The 18,424-nt window shown below is 39.6% G+C and overlaps 1 protein-coding gene, 2 long non-coding RNA genes and 2 pseudogenes across 3 annotated transcripts; all 5 read right to left on the bottom strand.

Annotated features, from left to right (window-relative positions):
* Positions 1-402: 402 nt before the first annotated feature.
* Positions 403-2,189, bottom strand: LOC121777365. Its single transcript, XR_006045473.1, has 2 exons — positions 795-2,189; positions 403-696 (listed from the first exon to the last, which is right to left on the bottom strand). It is a non-coding gene; the product is annotated as an uncharacterized LOC121777365 (long non-coding RNA).
* Positions 2,190-3,724: 1,535 nt separating this feature from the next.
* Positions 3,725-6,069, bottom strand: LOC121776269 (annotated as a pseudogene).
* A 980-nt stretch (positions 6,070-7,049) lies between these two features.
* Positions 7,050-8,804, bottom strand: LOC121777377. Its single transcript, XR_006045474.1, has 2 exons — positions 7,442-8,804; positions 7,050-7,343 (listed from the first exon to the last, which is right to left on the bottom strand). It is a non-coding gene; the product is annotated as an uncharacterized LOC121777377 (long non-coding RNA).
* A 1,567-nt stretch (positions 8,805-10,371) lies between these two features.
* LOC121776259 lies at positions 10,372-12,715 on the bottom strand (annotated as a pseudogene).
* Positions 12,716-13,695: 980 nt separating this feature from the next.
* On the bottom strand, positions 13,696-16,451 carry LOC121777548 (berberine bridge enzyme-like 8). Its single transcript, XM_042174838.1, has 2 exons — positions 14,088-16,451; positions 13,696-13,989 (listed from the first exon to the last, which is right to left on the bottom strand). Exon 1 carries the CDS (start codon positions 16,442-16,444, stop codon positions 14,825-14,827), a length of 1,620 nt encoding a protein of 539 aa, XP_042030772.1. The 5' UTR covers positions 16,445-16,451; the 3' UTR covers positions 13,696-13,989; positions 14,088-14,824.
* Between the last annotated feature and the right edge of the window lie 1,973 nt (positions 16,452-18,424).

Here is an 18,424-nt window from a genome sequence, read left to right on the forward strand (position 1 = left end):
CAATATGAGACAATTAATAAAGACGAAAGATATTAAATGATTATGTGATTGGCAAACCTTATTTGAAAGACTTTCTTTTAGTTCCAAGAATGAGAACTACACATAATATAGAGACGTATAACATAAAATGCATGAAATTCTATTGCTCAAATGATGAAGGTGGTGTTGAGTTGGATTGGTATAACATTTTTCAAGTTACTAAATATACTTAAAAAACAAATACTCCATTCGTCTCCCATTAGAAGTCTCATTTGAATTCAACACAAGTTTTAAGTAATATAAAGAAAAGTGAGTGACCCGTTAGTGGAAGTGAGACCTACCTACCATTTATAGTAAAAGTGAACAGATACTCTGTAATAGCCGAGACTCAGATTCTCGAGAACTTCAAGATGAATACTAGACTTTTGAATAAAGAATGAGAGAATATTTTATTTCTTGAATAGAAGTATAAATACAGTATAAAGAAATTCAAGTCAATGAATTACAAATGCTAGAAAGAAATATACACCAACTAACATCGAACTTTTCATACATGTTGGGAAGTAAGTCGAACTATACTATTACATGGTTGAGCCCTAGCAACTATGGCGTTCTTCACCATCAGGCCGCCGCGACCCAGATTTCAGAAAATGCTCGAATGGGAGAGACGTCAAAGGAGCACTCTCTCCGCGGCTAGCCGCGCGAGGCTGCCAACACCTAGCCAAAAATAGACCAAACCACACGTTAGGTGGGAGTTTTGGATGCATAAATAAAAGACAACTAATACCATGTAATAAAAAAAGGAGGAACCTTACCTTTCGGAAAGGTGAGACCGAGCTGGGCCGAGAAGGGCAATGTCAGCCAGCAAATTCCCCTCCACCAACTGCACACTGCAAGGCTGCAGTTGACAGCTTGTACCACCTGCATTTAGACCTGCCATGGTAAAGGAAATCAGCCACAAATGCCATCTCCTAAGTGCACCTGCAACAAGGGACGAAAATTCATAAATAAGTTCAGTATTAGACCACACAATAAGCCAAAAACAGTTAAAGGGTGTGGAGAATAGCGTGGACTCAGCAACCCCACTAAAACCACGAGTACACCAGCCCCAAGATCAGTTAGAGAGGAACAAGGACTTAGAGTACATGCTCTGCAAAGCTGCAGAGAGAGAGAGAGAGCAGCAAGCTGCACAGCCTGTTAATTCCTTTCCAGCCAAATACATCAGACATTGTGCAGCATTCAGTTACACGATAGTCTATAAAAGAGGATAACCCCCAGCCCTTGCCTCCTCCACAACCAATTGTTGAAATTCTGGTGAGCTAACGAGTAAGAGAGGCTGAGACCAAGGGCTGGAACCAAGAGGCAGAGATCAAGGCCGTGTTACACCCCAACTGTAAATCTCAGCAGGTAACTCTTTCCCACAACCAAGAATCATAGCATCATGTAGACATCACAAGCATGTTAGAAAAACTCCATAGTTTCAGAAGCATAAGCATGAAACTATTATAGGAGAGCAAGTGGAATCGATAGCAACACCATACGATAGTAGTCTCGCAATGTCACTGACTAACCTAGAACGAGAACACGCTAGGCCATAACTGAGAAAGGAGGATATAGCAGAAGCCCCAACCGGACTCGAATAATCAAAGATGTTCTTTTAAGCTTACAACTTTGATTCACTAGAGAGTAACCAAATCATTAAATGCAAGAGAAGCTTAGCTTGGGAAAGGTCGTTTAACGACGGAGCTAGTCAGCGGGGAAGGGATGGGGAGAAATCTGCCGAACCGCGGTAACGCGCGACGACGACGAACGGCACGACCAGCGTCTCCACCGCTAACAAGCAGCGGCAGCTACTCGCCGAGTCGGGTGCAGAGGCGGCGGCGACGGGGCGTCGCGACAGAGGCGGTGCATCAGAGAGAGAGAGATCTCTGGACACCGATCGTCCCTCGCCGGAGACGGTGGCAGTGGAGACGGCGGCCACTGGAGTAAAGGAAACTCGACGGAGGGAGCTCGAAAGAAAGAAATCCGCCGCTGCTCTTCACGCCAAGCCGGAGGATTTGCAGCTGCTATGCTACTTCCAAATAGGGATTTGTTTTTCCCTAAGTTCTATTCCCGATTTTGGAGTTTGGAGAGAAAGGGGAATTAGGGATTTAAGTTTAGAATTTGAAATGGTGAAGAAGAATGAGAAAGGGGCCGACGTATGGGGGGTGTTCTTTTTCTCCTTGCCTAATTTGGGCCTCCCCAATTGATAAGGCAATTGGGCCTAGGCCTAGTAAATAAATGGTACAAGTTGGACAAGTCAACTAATATAGGTTATTTTGCTATGAGAGAGAAAAATACGTCTTGGGCCGATTTTAATTAAGTAAGAAATATTCTGGGCCCGAGAATATTTTTAGGACCATTAACTTGGTCGAAGCCGTCATCCTAGATCAATTTCAAAAGTATAATGGAATTAATTTCCTAAGCCACTGAAGAAAGGAATGTTTAAGCCGTGTTGAAATAATATTCGATAAATAATTAAAGCGGACTTTATTAGTCACAGAAAGTATTTTTAAATACTTAAGATAATCCGGGAATTTAGTGTACCCGCACAGTTCGGCCAGTTTCCGAATAAATTAAATCGCCGATTTAATTACAGAATATAGAGTTCTAATTTTTTAGAAAGAAGGAAATAAAATAAAGAGCACACGCTTAGGCATGCATGCATGCAAGATGAATAATTACTTAAAGCCTAATTTAAGTATATTAATTTTGTAAAGGAACGTCGTCGTACGATGCGTAATCTCAGGACAGGAAAGCGCCCGTTTGCAAGAGTTTAAGCAATTGAGGTGGGCTTTCTTTCTCTTCTTCCTCTTGAAGCGTGTTTTATGTGAAAACATGATTATTTTGAATGAGTTGTCATGCCATGTTTTGTTTTATGATTGCCTATCTGTTGGCTATGCCAAACCAGTTTAAATCGAATTCGGATCCCAATAGATCAGTAAATCCTACTCGGACTAGTGTACGCATAAGGACCGTGAGCTAGAGCCAGGTTGGCCGGTCCAGGGGTCGTGAGCTAGCGCCAGGTTGGCCGGCCCAGTGATCGTGGAATGTGGCCACATTCCCGATTCACGCAGTTTGATATGGCATATCATCAGAAGTTTAAAAGACTACAGTCTGTTTCAGAAAGAAATAACAGATTTTAGTGACCGGGACTTGTTTTTAGAAAAACCCCGCGTTCACTCAGCTTGGCTGACAATTAAAAGAAAACAGTTTTCGGCATAAGCCCACTGAGTATATCAAGTACTAAGCCCTGCATATTGTTTTCCTTAATGTGCAGGTTGATTGGTCGAGGCAGATGAGGTGTTGGGACAGAAGGCTAAATAATTAGAAGGATAGCTGGTGTAGTATGTCTTCATACATATTACATCTGTCTTGGAACTCTTCCGCTGCGTAAACTTAGACTTGTTTTATTAAAGACAATGTCCCAGAATTCACTCTGGTTCAGTATTAAGTTATCTTTATCAATTTCAGACAATGTTTCCTTGAATTAAGTTATATTCATGAGGAGTTGAGACAGTTCAGTATATTTAGTCGCGAAATAGCTAAACTTTCTTTAACTAGGGAGTTGTGGTCGTGACATACTCCTAATGGCGGATGACTAAAATGGTAAATCGGAACTCCTATTGACAGACGGAGGGAGTACTAACAATTTTTTCACATACCTCATAAACAAATAACAGTTTTTTTTAATGTACTTAAAAAATAAATAACTACATTAAATCTATTTCTTGAATTTGAAAATAATATACAATATTTTACAATTGACATACATTACCCAAGAAAAGCACCCTCAAATTTTACAACGTCTTATTCATAATCATACACAGTGTTCCCTAAATTTTTAATTTCTCAATCCCCTGTTTTCCACTTGGAATCAAACGGCGGAATGCTCTGTTCGTTTCTGAAGAAATTCCCGGGATCAACCATGGTTTTCACCCGAACAAGACTATCAAAATTGTCCTTGAAATATCTCTTGCCCCAAACACTTGCTTGCTCGTAGCTCGTCTCCCCCACAACGTTGTTAACTCCAAGGTCGAGATCTCTGTAGTTGAGATACGCTTCCCTCGGATTACTCGAAACGTAAGGAGTCATGTAGTCCTCAAGCCGCCTCGACCAGCCTACGTACCTCTCCGAATCCCGAGCATTTTCTTCCTCCCAAACCATACGATGAGAGATCATGTACAGGTTCCCGCCTCTATGAGGAAAAGGAATGGCGGATTCGGAGATCTCCGCCATTTTCCCGCCATAAGGAACGAGGATCAATAAACCTCTCGTTGCTTCCTCTGCTTTGAAGAATTGTTCCAATAATCCTTCAAAGCCCTGTTGAGGAATTGGTTCCTTCACATAGTTTGATTTCTGTTTGGAGAACTCTTTTTGGGGCTGAGTTCTGTTGAGCAGGATCTGCAGCGGTGTTTGGATGGGGTTTCCGGCGAAGGCGAGGGTGGATTGGATCCAGCTCGTCTCGGCGCAGTTTTGTCTTACTAGGCCGAGCTCGGGGAAGCTTTGCTGCATGAGCGGGAGCAATGCGTCGATGTCGCCGAGGTAGAGTGCGAAGAAGGTGACAAGGACGGTCCAATTGCTCGATCGGGATGTCAAGACTCCGATGAACAAATCTTTGTCGATGTTGGGAGCGACGTATTGCCAACGATGGATGAGTTGAGTTGCGTTTTGTTCTAATGTTCTGTCGACTTGGAAGATAGTGACATTTTTGGGAACATCCACTAGTTGTACCTGAATAAATTAATTTTAAAACTTATACTCCCTCCGTCCACAAAAAATAGAGCATATTTGTCATTTTTGGATATCCACAAAAAATATAACACATTTAAAAAAGGAAAGTTTTCAACAACTTATCTCTTACTTTTTTCTCTTATCTCCTACTAATAATATGGACCCCACATTCCACTAACTCTTACCTTTTCTCATTCTCTCTTACTTTTTCCCTTATCTCTTACTAATAATAAAGACCCCACATTCCACTAACACAACTTCTTTCTTATTTTTTCCCTTCTCTCTTACTTTACCAATTTCACATTAAAACTCGTGTCATTCATAATGTGTCCTATTTTTTTATGGACGGAGGGAGTATATCATTGTGTAGATAAATCTATTTTATATCTGATTGATTTTAAAATGGGATCCTATAAACTATAATAATGGTATCAGAGCGGGCCTCTAATCTGTGGACTTAAATTTTAATTGACCAAACAATATATTTAGGCGAAACAGAAAAATATCTGATATAACATATATGTGACTTTTGACCTCTAACCTTCAATTTTAGTGAAGTGAAGTTTTTTTTCGTAATACCTTCCAGGCAACAACTACGCCAAAACTGGCAGCTCCACCTCCTCTGATGGCCCAGAATAGATCTTCGCCCATTGATTCTCTATCAAGAATTTTGCCATTAACGTCGACTATTCTTGCATCGATCACATGATCGGCAGCCAAGCCATACTTCCTCTGCATTAAGCCGTAGCCTCCTCCACCGAAGTGGCCCCGACACCAATAGTTAGGCAACCACCTGCTGGAAATCCAAGAACCGGACTTTTCTCCGCGATTCTGTAATACAAAGAGCCGATGGTGGCACCAGCTTCAACCCACGCAGTTTTTGACTCGGCGTCCACGGTAATTTCACTGAGATTGATCAAATCAATTACCACAAACGGGACTCGTGATACATAAGATAGTCCCTCGAAGTCGTGGCCCCCGCTTCGAGTCCTGACTTCAAGGCAAGCTTCTTTAGCGCAGTGTATGATAGCCGGTATTTGAGATTCGTGTTCTGGGGTTATGATCGCCTGCGGCTTTGGTGTAGAGTTCGTAGCAAATCTAAGGTTGAAGATGGAATATTTCAAAATGGAAGTGTAAGATGAATTATTTGAGGTGTAAACAACGTTGGAGATCGAAGAGTAGTTGTCGGATTTCTCGGAAAGACACTGTAGGAAGTCACCGGCTGCAGACGCTGCCAATGAGCACGACAAGATGAGAAGAAGAATCAAAGAAATGGTTGGAGTTTTCATGGTTTAGAGATGTGTGTTGTGTTCTTTCTTTTTTTTAATCTTTTTATAGATGGAGCATTGTCAAAACATTGCATCAGAGCTTGATTAAACTAACATTACTAGTTTGAAATCATATGCTTCTTCACTAAGATAAGTTAAGGTCAAATTAAATTATCCAGTTCTCAATATATGGAAGAAGATTGTATTTGTTTATGTATAAAAACCAATAGAGACAAAATTATACAGTTTGAAATTTCAATTGAATGAAAACATGTAGAGTATTTATTTTTACTTAAGTTCATGACATACATAAAAATACCAAATTACATGAAATGTCAATGCTCTAGGTCCTAATCAATTGCTATCAATAACTTGTTTAAGATAAGTACGTCACACAAACATAAATATAATCGATATTCAATAGAATGAGTCATTTTGTGTGTGATTAGTGAGATATACTTTAAATTTATTTTAATAGTACATGTTATACCAACAAGAGAGCACAATTGGAGAAATCCGAATTATCAGAATGGAAGAAACCAGTGGATCTTCACCATAAAAAAATTAACCCTTTATTTATTTATTTATCCCTAATTGTTATGACTTTTTGCAGTAACTGGTGGAATACAATATGAGACAATTAATAAAGACGAAAGATATTAAATGATTATGTGATTGGCAAACCTTATTTGAAAGACTTTCTTTTAGTTCCAAGAATGAGAACTACACATAATATAGAGACGTATAACATAAAATGCATGAAATTCTATTGCTCAAATGATGAAGGTGGTGTTGAGTTGGATTGGTATAACATTTTTCAAGTTACTAAATATACTTAAAAAACAAATACTCCATTCGTCTCCCATTAGAAGTCTCATTTGAATTCAACACAAGTTTTAAGTAATATAAAGAAAAGTGAGTGACCCGTTAGTGGAAGTGAGACCTACCTACCATTTATAGTAAAAGTGAACAGATACTCTGTAATAGCCGAGACTCAGATTCTCGAGAACTTCAAGATGAATACTAGACTTTTGAATAAAGAATGAGAGAATATTTTATTTCTTGAATAGAAGTATAAATACAGTATAAAGAAATTCAAGTCAATGAATTACAAATGCTAGAAAGAAATATACACCAACTAACATCGAACTTTTCATACATGTTGGGAAGTAAGTCGAACTATACTATTACATGGTTGAGCCCTAGCAACTATGGCGTTCTTCACCATCAGGCCGCCGCGACCCAGATTTCAGAAAATGCTCGAATGGGAGAGACGTCAAAGGAGCACTCTCTCCGCGGCTAGCCGCGCGAGGCTGCCAACACCTAGCCAAAAATAGACCAAACCACACGTTAGGTGGGAGTTTTGGATGCATAAATAAAAGACAACTAATACCATGTAATAAAAAAAGGAGGAACCTTACCTTTCGGAAAGGTGAGACCGAGCTGGGCCGAGAAGGGCAATGTCAGCCAGCAAATTCCCCTCCACCAACTGCACACTGCAAGGCTGCAGTTGACAGCTTGTACCACCTGCATTTAGACCTGCCATGGTAAAGGAAATCAGCCACAAATGCCATCTCCTAAGTGCACCTGCAACAAGGGACGAAAATTCATAAATAAGTTCAGTATTAGACCACACAATAAGCCAAAAACAGTTAAAGGGTGTGGAGAATAGCGTGGACTCAGCAACCCCACTAAAACCACGAGTACACCAGCCCCAAGATCAGTTAGAGAGGAACAAGGACTTAGAGTACATGCTCTGCAAAGCTGCAGAGAGAGAGAGAGAGCAGCAAGCTGCACAGCCTGTTAATTCCTTTCCAGCCAAATACATCAGACATTGTGCAGCATTCAGTTACACGATAGTCTATAAAAGAGGATAACCCCCAGCCCTTGCCTCCTCCACAACCAATTGTTGAAATTCTGGTGAGCTAACGAGTAAGAGAGGCTGAGACCAAGGGCTGGAACCAAGAGGCAGAGATCAAGGCCGTGTTACACCCCAACTGTAAATCTCAGCAGGTAACTCTTTCCCACAACCAAGAATCATAGCATCATGTAGACATCACAAGCATGTTAGAAAAACTCCATAGTTTCAGAAGCATAAGCATGAAACTATTATAGGAGAGCAAGTGGAATCGATAGCAACACCATACGATAGTAGTCTCGCAATGTCACTGACTAACCTAGAACGAGAACACGCTAGGCCATAACTGAGAAAGGAGGATATAGCAGAAGCCCCAACCGGACTCGAATAATCAAAGATGTTCTTTTAAGCTTACAACTTTGATTCACTAGAGAGTAACCAAATCATTAAATGCAAGAGAAGCTTAGCTTGGGAAAGGTCGTTTAACGACGGAGCTAGTCAGCGGGGAAGGGATGGGGAGAAATCTGCCGAACCGCGGTAACGCGCGACGACGACGAACGGCACGACCAGCGTCTCCACCGCTAACAAGCAGCGGCAGCTACTCGCCGAGTCGGGTGCAGAGGCGGCGGCGACGGGGCGTCGCGACAGAGGCGGTGCATCAGAGAGAGAGAGATCTCTGGACACCGATCGTCCCTCGCCGGAGACGGTGGCAGTGGAGACGGCGGCCACTGGAGTAAAGGAAACTCGACGGAGGGAGCTCGAAAGAAAGAAATCCGCCGCTGCTCTTCACGCCAAGCCGGAGGATTTGCAGCTGCTATGCTACTTCCAAATAGGGATTTGTTTTTCCCTAAGTTCTATTCCCGATTTTGGAGTTTGGAGAGAAAGGGGAATTAGGGATTTAAGTTTAGAATTTGAAATGGTGAAGAAGAATGAGAAAGGGGCCTACGTATGGGGGGTGTTCTTTTTCTCCTTGCCTAATTTGGGCCTCCCCAATTGATAAGGCAATTGGGCCTAGGCCTAGTAAATAAATGGTACAAGTTGGACAAGTCAACTAATATAGGTTATTTTGCTATGAGAGAGAAAAATACATCTTGGGCCGATTTTAATTAAGGAAGAAATATTCTGGGCCCGAGAATATTTTTAGGACCATTAACTTGGTCGAAGCCGTCATCCTAGATCAATTTCAAAAGTATAATGGAATTAATTTCCTAAGCCACTGAAGAAAGGAATGTTTAAGCCGTGTTGAAATAATATTCGATAAATAATTAAAGCGGACTTTATTAGTCACAGAAAGTATTTTTAAATACTTAAGATAATCCGGGAATTTAGTGTACCCGCACAGTTCGGCCAGTTTCCGAATAAATTAAATCGCCGATTTAATTACAGAATATAGAGTTCTAATTTTTTAGAAAGAAGGAAATAAAATAAAGAGCACACGCTTAGGCATGCATGCATGCAAGATGAATAATTACTTAAAGCCTAATTTAAGTATATTAATTTTGTAAAGGAACGTCGTCGTACGATGCGTAATCTCAGGACAGGAAAGCGCCCGTTTGCAAGAGTTTAAGCAATTGAGGTGGGCTTTCTTTCTCTTCTTCCTCTTGAAGCGTGTTTTATGTGAAAACATGATTATTTTGAATGAGTTGTCATGCCATGTTTTGTTTTATGATTGCCTATCTGTTGGCTATGCCAAACCAGTTTAAATCGAATTCGGATCCCAATAGATCAGTAAATCCTACTCGGACTAGTGTACGCATAAGGACCGTGAGCTAGAGCCAGGTTGGCCGGTCCAGGGGTCGTGAGCTAGCGCCAGGTTGGCCGGCCCAGTGATCGTGGAATGTGGCCACATTCCCGATTCACGCAGTTTGATATGGCATATCATCAGAAGTTTAAAAGACTACAGTCTGTTTCAGAAAGAAATAACAGATTTTAGTGACCGGGACTTGTTTTTAGAAAAACCCCGCGTTCACTCAGCTTGGCTGACAATTAAAAGAAAACAGTTTTCGGCATAAGCCCACTGAGTATATCAAGTACTAAGCCCTGCATATTGTTTTCCTTAATGTGCAGGTTGATTGGTCGAGGCAGATGAGGTGTTGGGACAGAAGGCTAAATAATTAGAAGGATAGCTGGTGTAGTATGTCTTCATACATATTACATCTGTCTTGGAACTCTTCCGCTGCGTAAACTTAGACTTGTTTTATTAAAGACAATGTCCCAGAATTCACTCAGGTTCAGTATTAAGTTATCTTTATCAATTTCAGACAATGTTTCCTTGAATTAAGTTATATTCATGAGGAGTTGAGACAGTTCAGTATATTTAGTCGCGAAATAGCTAAACTTTCTTTAACTAGGGAGTTGTGGTTGTGACATACTCCTAATGGCGGATGACTAAAATGGTAAATCGGAACTCCTATTGACAGACGGAGGGAGTACTAACAATTTTTTCACATACCTCATAAACAAATAACAGTTTTTTTTAATGTACTTAAAAAATAAATAACTACATTAAATCTATTTCTTGAATTTGAAAATAATATACAATATTTTACAATTGACATACATTACCCAAGAAAAGCACCCTCAAATTTTACAACGTCTTATTCATAATCATACACAGTGTTCCCTAAATTTTTAATTTCTCAATCCCCTGTTTTCCACTTGGAATCAAACGGCGGAATGCTCTGTTCGTTTCTGAAGAAATTCCCGGGATCAACCATGGTTTTCACCCGAACAAGACTATCAAAATTGTCCTTGAAATATCTCTTGCCCCAAACACTTGCTTGCTCGTAGCTCGTCTCCCCCACAACGTTGTTAACTCCAAGGTCGAGATCTCTGTAGTTGAGATACGCTTCCCTCGGATTACTCGAAACGTAAGGAGTCATGTAGTCCTCAAGCCGCCTCGACCAGCCTACGTACCTCTCCGAATCCCGAGCATTTTCTTCCTCCCAAACCATACGATGAGAGATCATGTACAGGTTCCCGCCTCTATGAGGAAAAGGAATGGCGGATTCGGAGATCTCCGCCATTTTCCCGCCATAAGGAACGAGGATCAATAAACCTCTCGTTGCTTCCTCTGCTTTGAAGAATTGTTCCAATAATCCTTCAAAGCCCTGTTGAGGAATTGGTTCCTTCACATAGTTTGATTTCTGTTTGGAGAACTCTTTTTGGGGCTGAGTTCTGTTGAGCAGGATCTGCAGCGGTGTTTGGATGGGGTTTCCGGCGAAGGCGAGGGTGGATTGGATCCAGCTCGTCTCGGCGCAGTTTTGTCTTACTAGGCCGAGCTCGGGGAAGCTTTGCTGCATGAGCGGGAGCAATGCGTCGATGTCGCCGAGGTAGAGTGCGAAGAAGGTGACAAGGACGGTCCAATTGCTCGATCGGGATGTCAAGACTCCGATGAACAAATCTTTGTCGATGTTGGGAGCGACGTATTGCCAACGATGGATGAGTTGAGTTGCGTTTTGTTCTAATGTTCTGTCGACTTGGAAGATAGTGACATTTTTGGGAACATCCACTAGTTGTACCTGAATAAATTAATTTTAAAACTTATACTCCCTCCGTCCACAAAAAATAGAGCATATTTGTCATTTTTGGATATCCACAAAAAATATAACACATTTAAAAAAGGAAAGTTTTCAACAACTTATCTCTTACTTTTTTCTCTTATCTCCTACTAATAATATGGACCCCACATTCCACTAACTCTTACCTTTTCTCATTCTCTCTTACTCTTTCCCTTATCTCTTACTAATAATAAAGACCCCACATTCCACTAACACAACTTCTTTCTTATTTTTTCCCTTCTCTCTTACTTTACCAATTTCACATTAAAACTCGTGTCATTCATAATGTGTCCTATTTTTTTATGGACGGAGGGAGTATATCATTGTGTAGATAAATCTATTTTATATCTGATTGATTTTAAAATGGGATCCTATAAACTATAATAATGGTATCAGAGCGGGCCTCTAATCTGTGGACTTAAATTTTAATTGACCAAACAATATATTTAGGCGAAACAGAAAAATATCTGATATAACATATATGTGACTTTTGACCTCTAACCTTCAATTTTAGTGAAGTGAAGTTTTTTTTGTAATACCTTCCAGGCAACAACTACGCCAAAACTGGCAGCTCCACCTCCTCTGATGGCCCAGAATAGATCTTCGCCCATTGATTCTCTATCAAGAATTTTGCCATTAACGTCGACTATTCTTGCATCGATCACATGATCGGCAGCCAAGCCATACTTCCTCTGCATTAAGCCGTAGCCTCCTCCACCGAAGTGGCCCCGACACCAATAGTTAGGCAACCACCTGCTGGAAATCCAAGAACCGGACTTTTCTCCGCGATTCTGTAATACAAAGAGCCGATGGTGGCACCAGCTTCAACCCACGCAGTTTTTGACTCGGCGTCCACGGTAATTTCACTGAGATTGATCAAATCAATTACCACAAACGGGACTCGTGATACATAAGATAGTCCCTCGAAGTCGTGGCCCCCGCTTCGAGTCCTGACTTCAAGGCAAGCTTCTTTAGCGCAGTGTATGATAGCCGGTATTTGAGATTCGTGTTCTGGGGTTATGATCGCCTGCGGCTTTGGTGTAGAGTTCGTAGCAAATCTAAGGTTGAAGATGGAATATTTCAAAATGGAAGTGTAAGATGAATTATTTGAGGTGTAAACAACGTTGGAGATCGAAGAGTAGTTGTCGGATTTCTCGGAAAGACACTGTAGGAAGTCACCGGCTGCAGACGCTGCCAATGAGCACGACAAGATGAGAAGAAGAATCAAAGAAATGGTTGGAGTTTTCATGGTTTAGAGATGTGTGTTGTGTTCTTTCTTTTTTTTAATCTTTTTATAGATGGAGCATTGTCAAAACATTGCATCAGAGCTTGATTAAACTAACATTACTAGTTTGAAATCATATGCTTCTTCACTAAGATAAGTTAAGGTCAAATTAAATTATCCAGTTCTCAATATATGGAAGAAGATTGTATTTGTTTATGTATAAAAACCAATAGAGACAAAATTATACAGTTTGAAATTTCAATTGAATGAAAACATGTAGAGTATTTATTTTTACTTAAGTTCATGACATACATAAAAATACCAAATTACATGAAATGTCAATGCTCTAGGTCCTAATCAATTGCTATCAATAACTTGTTTAAGATAAGTACGTCACACAAACATAAATATAATCGATATTCAATAGAATGAGTCATTTTGTGTGTGATTAGTGAGATATACTTTAAATTTATTTTAATAGTACATGTTATACCAACAAGAGAGCACAATTGGAGAAATCCGAATTATCAGAATGGAAGAAACCAGTGGATCTTCACCATAAAAAAATTAACCCTTTATTTATTTATTTATCCCTAATTGTTATGACTTTTTGCAGTAACTGGTGGAATACAATATGAGACAATTAATAAAGACGAAAGATATTAAATGATTATGTGATTGGCAAACCTTATTTGAAAGACTTTCTTTTAGTTCCAAGAATGAGAACTACACATAATATAGAGACGTATAACATAAAATGCATGAAATTCTATTGCTCAAATGATGAAGGTGGTGTTGAGTTGGATTGGTATAACATTTTTCAAGTTACTAAATATACTTAAAAAACAAATACTCCATTCGTCTCCCATTAGAAGTCTCATTTGAATTCAACACAAGTTTTAAGTAATATAAAGAAAAGTGAGTGACCCGTTAGTGGAAGTGAGACCTACCTACCATTTATAGTAAAAGTGAACAGATACTCTGTAATAGCCGAGACTCAGATTCTCGAGAACTTCAAGATGAATACTAGACTTTTGAATAAAGAATGAGAGAATATTTTATTTCTTGAATAGAAGTATAAATACAGTATAAAGAAATTCAAGTCAATGAATTACAAATGCTAGAAAGAAATATACACCAACTAACATCGAACTTTTCATACATGTTGGGAAGTAAGTCGAACTATACTATTACATGGTTGAGCCCTAGCAACTATGGCGTTCTTCACCATCAGGCCGCCGCGACCCAGATTTCAGAAAATGCTCGAATGGGAGAGACGTCAAAGGAGCACTCTCTCCGCGGCTAGCCGCGCGAGGCTGCCAACACCTAGCCAAAAATAGACCAAACCACACGTTAGGTGGGAGTTTTGGATGCATAAATAAAAGACAACTAATACCATGTAATAAAAAAAGGAGGAACCTTACCTTTCGGAAAGGTGAGACCGAGCTGGGCCGAGAAGGGCAATGTCAGCCAGCAAATTCCCCTCCACCAACTGCACACTGCAAGGCTGCAGTTGACAGCTTGTACCACCTGCATTTAGACCTGCCATGGTAAAGGAAATCAGCCACAAATGCCATCTCCTAAGAGTAGTTGTCGGATTTCTCGGAAAGACACTGTAGGAAGTCACCGGCTGCAGAAGCTGCCAATGAGCACGACAAGATGAGAAGAAGAATCAAAGAAATGGTTGGAGTTTTCATGGTTTAGAGATGTGTGTTGTGTTCTTTCTTTTTTCAATCTTTTTATAGATGGAGCATTGGCAAAGCATTACATCAGAGCTTGATTAAACTAACTTTGCTAGTTTGAAATCATATGCTTCTTCACCAAGATAAGTTTGGGTCAAATTAAATTATCCAGTTCTCAATATATGGAAGAAGAATGTATTTGTTTATATATATATAGAAAGACAAAAATATAGAGTTTGAAATTGACAGCATATCTTTTCTCAAGTTCATGATCTACATTAAAAAAACAAATTTCATGTAGTTAAAATGTCAATGCTGATGTCCCATTCATATGCTATCAATATCTCATTTAATATAAGTAATTAGTCATTTTTCATGTGATTAGTGACATATAAATAATTTTATGGCAATACATGTTATACCAAAGGACAGAGAACAAATTTAACAAATTTCCAGAAGGGAAGAAATCAATGGGATGCTTATGCTTTTTTCCTAATAATCGTTGGAATACTTTGCTCGTTTCTGAAGAAATTATCTGCATCTACCATCGTTTTCACACGAACAAGACGATCGAAATTATCCTTGAAATACTTCTTCCCCCAAACACTCGCTTTCGCATAGCTCGTTTTTCCACCAACGTTGTTCACTCCGATATCAAGATCTCTGTAGTTGATATACGCCCCCCTTGGATTCTTCGATGCGTAAGGAGTCATGTAGTCAAACAGCCTCCGAATCCAACCAACATACCTTTCGGAATCTTTCTCTTCCTGCCACACTACTAAGCTTCCAAATGTGTATAAATTCCCTTTTCTATGGGGGTAAGGAATGGCGGAGTCTGGAATCTCCGCCATTCTTCCCCCATAAGGTGCCATTAGCACGAAGGCCGAGGCAGCCTCGGCCTCGTAGAAATGTTGCCAGATTCCTTCAAATTCTTTCTCGGAGATTGGATTCTCCACGTAATCCGGCTTTCCTTTGAAGTATGCGATGTTTGGTTGAGTTCTGTTTAGCAAGATTTGCGGCGGAGATTCAGTTGGGATTCCGTCGGCGTAGAGAACGGATTGGATCCAACTCATCTCTTTGCAGTCTTCTCTTTTAAGGCCTAACTCGGGGAAATGTTCTTGCATCAACGCCAGCAATCGGGCGCCGCCGCCAAGAAACTGCGAAAAGAAAGAAGCGTTTATCGTCATGTTCCTTCCGCCTCGGCCGGAGGCATTGGAGTTCACTCTGCTTATCATGATTCCGAGGAACAAATCTTTGTGGATATTAGGAGCGACGTATTGCCAACGATGGATGAGTTGAGTTGCGTTCTGTTCCAGCGTTCTGCTCACTGAGAAGACAATAACTGTTTCTGGAACATCCACCAATTGTACCTTCCAGGCAGTGATCACGCCGAAACTGGCGCCACCGCCACCTCTAATGGCCCAGAACAGATCCTCGCCCATTGACTTTCTGTCTAGTATTCTGCCGCTGACGTCGGCTATTCTCGCGTCGACGACGTTATCCGCGGCGAGGCCGTACTTTCTCATCATGAGGCCCCAGCCGCCGCCGCTGAAGTGGCCCCCGGTCCCGACTGTCGGGCAGATACCGGCGGGAAAACCTAAAACCGGACTTTTCTCAGCGATTCTGTAGTATAATGCGCCGATGGTCGCGCCGGCTCCGACCCAAGCGGTTTTTTTCTTGACATCAACAGTTATTTCGCTGAGATTGATCAGATCAACAATCACGAAGGGGCGTTGTGCGACGTATGATAGTCCCTCGAAGTCATGGCCTCCGCTTCGGGTTCTAATCTCTATGTTTGAGCTTTTGGCGCAGTATATAACAAGCGGGATTTGAGATTCGTGTTCTGGGGTTATGATCGCGAGTGGTTTAGGGTTAGATTCTGTGGCGAATCTCGGGTTTCGGATGGAGAATTGGAGGATGGAAGTGTAAGAAGGATTGGTTCTTGTGAAAATTATATTTTTGGAAATGTAAGAGTAGCTGTGGAGTTTTTGGGATAGGCAATCGAGAAAAAGGCGGCGGCCGACGCCATATGCCGCCGGCGAGAATGAAAAGAGCACGAGAAGAAGGAAAGTAAAAGATGAAGTTGTAGTAGTGTTCATTGTTAGGTTTTTGTAGGATGGAATAGGTCTTAACTTATTACTAGATATACTTTTTATAGAACATTCACTCTAGTGTCATAATCAAGATAATATTATATCATGTGTATGCATATAGATATTTTGTAAATGGAGGAAGTTGAAATTGAAAAAGTTGCTTATGAAAGCACCATATATAGTGTATGCTTTTATAAGATTTGTGTGTGTGTGTGAAAGTTTTCCTATTCAACATTTTACAAAAGTTAAAATTCATCATTCCATACAGACTTTTGAGTTTTGACCTACAACCCACACAACCACCGGCTCAAGTTGTATAATTCAATTTGATCACTATAAACATGTGGACAGGGGATATATAAGATATTTTATTCGTTTTGAACAGAAGAATTAAACCTTAATTCATTATTCTTAAGACAATTGCCCGACAAATAAATCAGTCCAAAAGAAAGCATATTCGGTATTGCACAATCTAGCTGTATGTCATACAATGAGTGTCATATTTTTAAATTTTTTTTTGGAAATGAGTGTTTAGACTTTAGAGAAATAAGCCACTTTTATTTCCATAAACAAAACAAACTTTTATTTTAATAATGAAAACGCAATAATGGAGGTCGGTTTTAATGTTTTATGTGTATAAGAAATTGATTCGACATTGGGTTGCTCGAAATTCGGAACGGAAACTATTTGGAAGAAATAGATAATTTCTTTTTTTATTTTTATTATCAAATAAAATATCTTTCCAAAAGTCGTGCTTATATTCTTCATTGCACACGACTTTCTCAATGTATACCATATTAAAAATGAGTCCATTCACCTCCTTAAAAGAACTAATTAGTGGAATGATTATTCAAACTTATATAGATGCTACATGATTGTCAAGTCGATTTAGAACAAAATTTAAGAGATTGATCCATCATCAACGTCGACCATTTTTCCTTCAACAAATGGAGGATAAACAATAGTAATAATAATTTAGTGAGGTTATTTGTTAAGGGATAATTCCCTTAACAAGATTCCGGCGTCGCGATTGCTATCGGCAGTAAAAGGTAGTCGAGGGAGCTTTGCCCGTCGATCAAACCAAGAACAACACAAAATTGAAATAAAAGTGTGAAAATAAAATAGGATAATTGTATTTCTGGATTGATTGAGAAGAATACAATGACTCCTAAGACTATACTAACTTAATGAACAAGAAAATAAAAATCCTAAGAGATATATGGAAAAGATATGCTAAATCAATACTAAACTAAAGGATATGCTAAATCAATACTAAACTAAATAATAGAGATATATGGATATATTGAAGATATGCTCGTATCATCTTAGAAATTTACATCTTCGTAGAAATTTACATCATAAGATTGGATATTGACTACTTAGTTAAATTAACTTTACAAAACAATAATCAACAATTTTTCCATTCAATTATATTTTATTTTAGTAACCTAATTGGTTGTCTCATCCACTACAATTTGGGCCTGTCAATTGAGGCAATGAATATCCATTGCTAAATTTATCCATAAGCCCACCAATTTTTAGGACTATTATTAAAATGTCTTCATGCAAATATACCAACCACTTCTTTAAATTAAACAAATGTGGAATGACGGATTTAAATTTAAATATATTATTCTAAGTTATATTGACTACTCCCTCGGTCCATGAATAAATGTTTCATATTTGACCGGCACGGGTTTTGAGAAATAGTTTGACTTTAGAAATAAAGTTGATAGAAAAAGTTAGCAAAATGTGGGACCTAAGTATATTGGTTTTATATTAATATCTGAGTGGAATTAGGTGATGGAACGTAGGGTCCACATACTTAATATAGCAAAAGTGAAATGAAATATTTATTGGTGGATGGACGAAAAATAAAAAAATATGACATTTAATACCGGACGGAGAGAATATTTGTGCTAACATGCATGTATCTACATGATTAAGACTTAAAGATGACTGGGAATAAAACAAATGAGTTACTAC

The sequence above is a fragment of the Salvia splendens genome, chromosome 18, assembly GCF_004379255.2.
Source record: "Salvia splendens isolate huo1 chromosome 18, SspV2, whole genome shotgun sequence".
NCBI classification, from domain to species: domain Eukaryota; kingdom Viridiplantae; phylum Streptophyta; class Magnoliopsida; order Lamiales; family Lamiaceae; genus Salvia; species Salvia splendens.

Coding starts and splice junctions, on each gene's coding strand:
- LOC121777548 (XM_042174838.1), bottom strand. CDS start 16,444: ATGAACACTACTACAACTTCATCTTTTACTTTCCTTCTTCTCGTGCTC.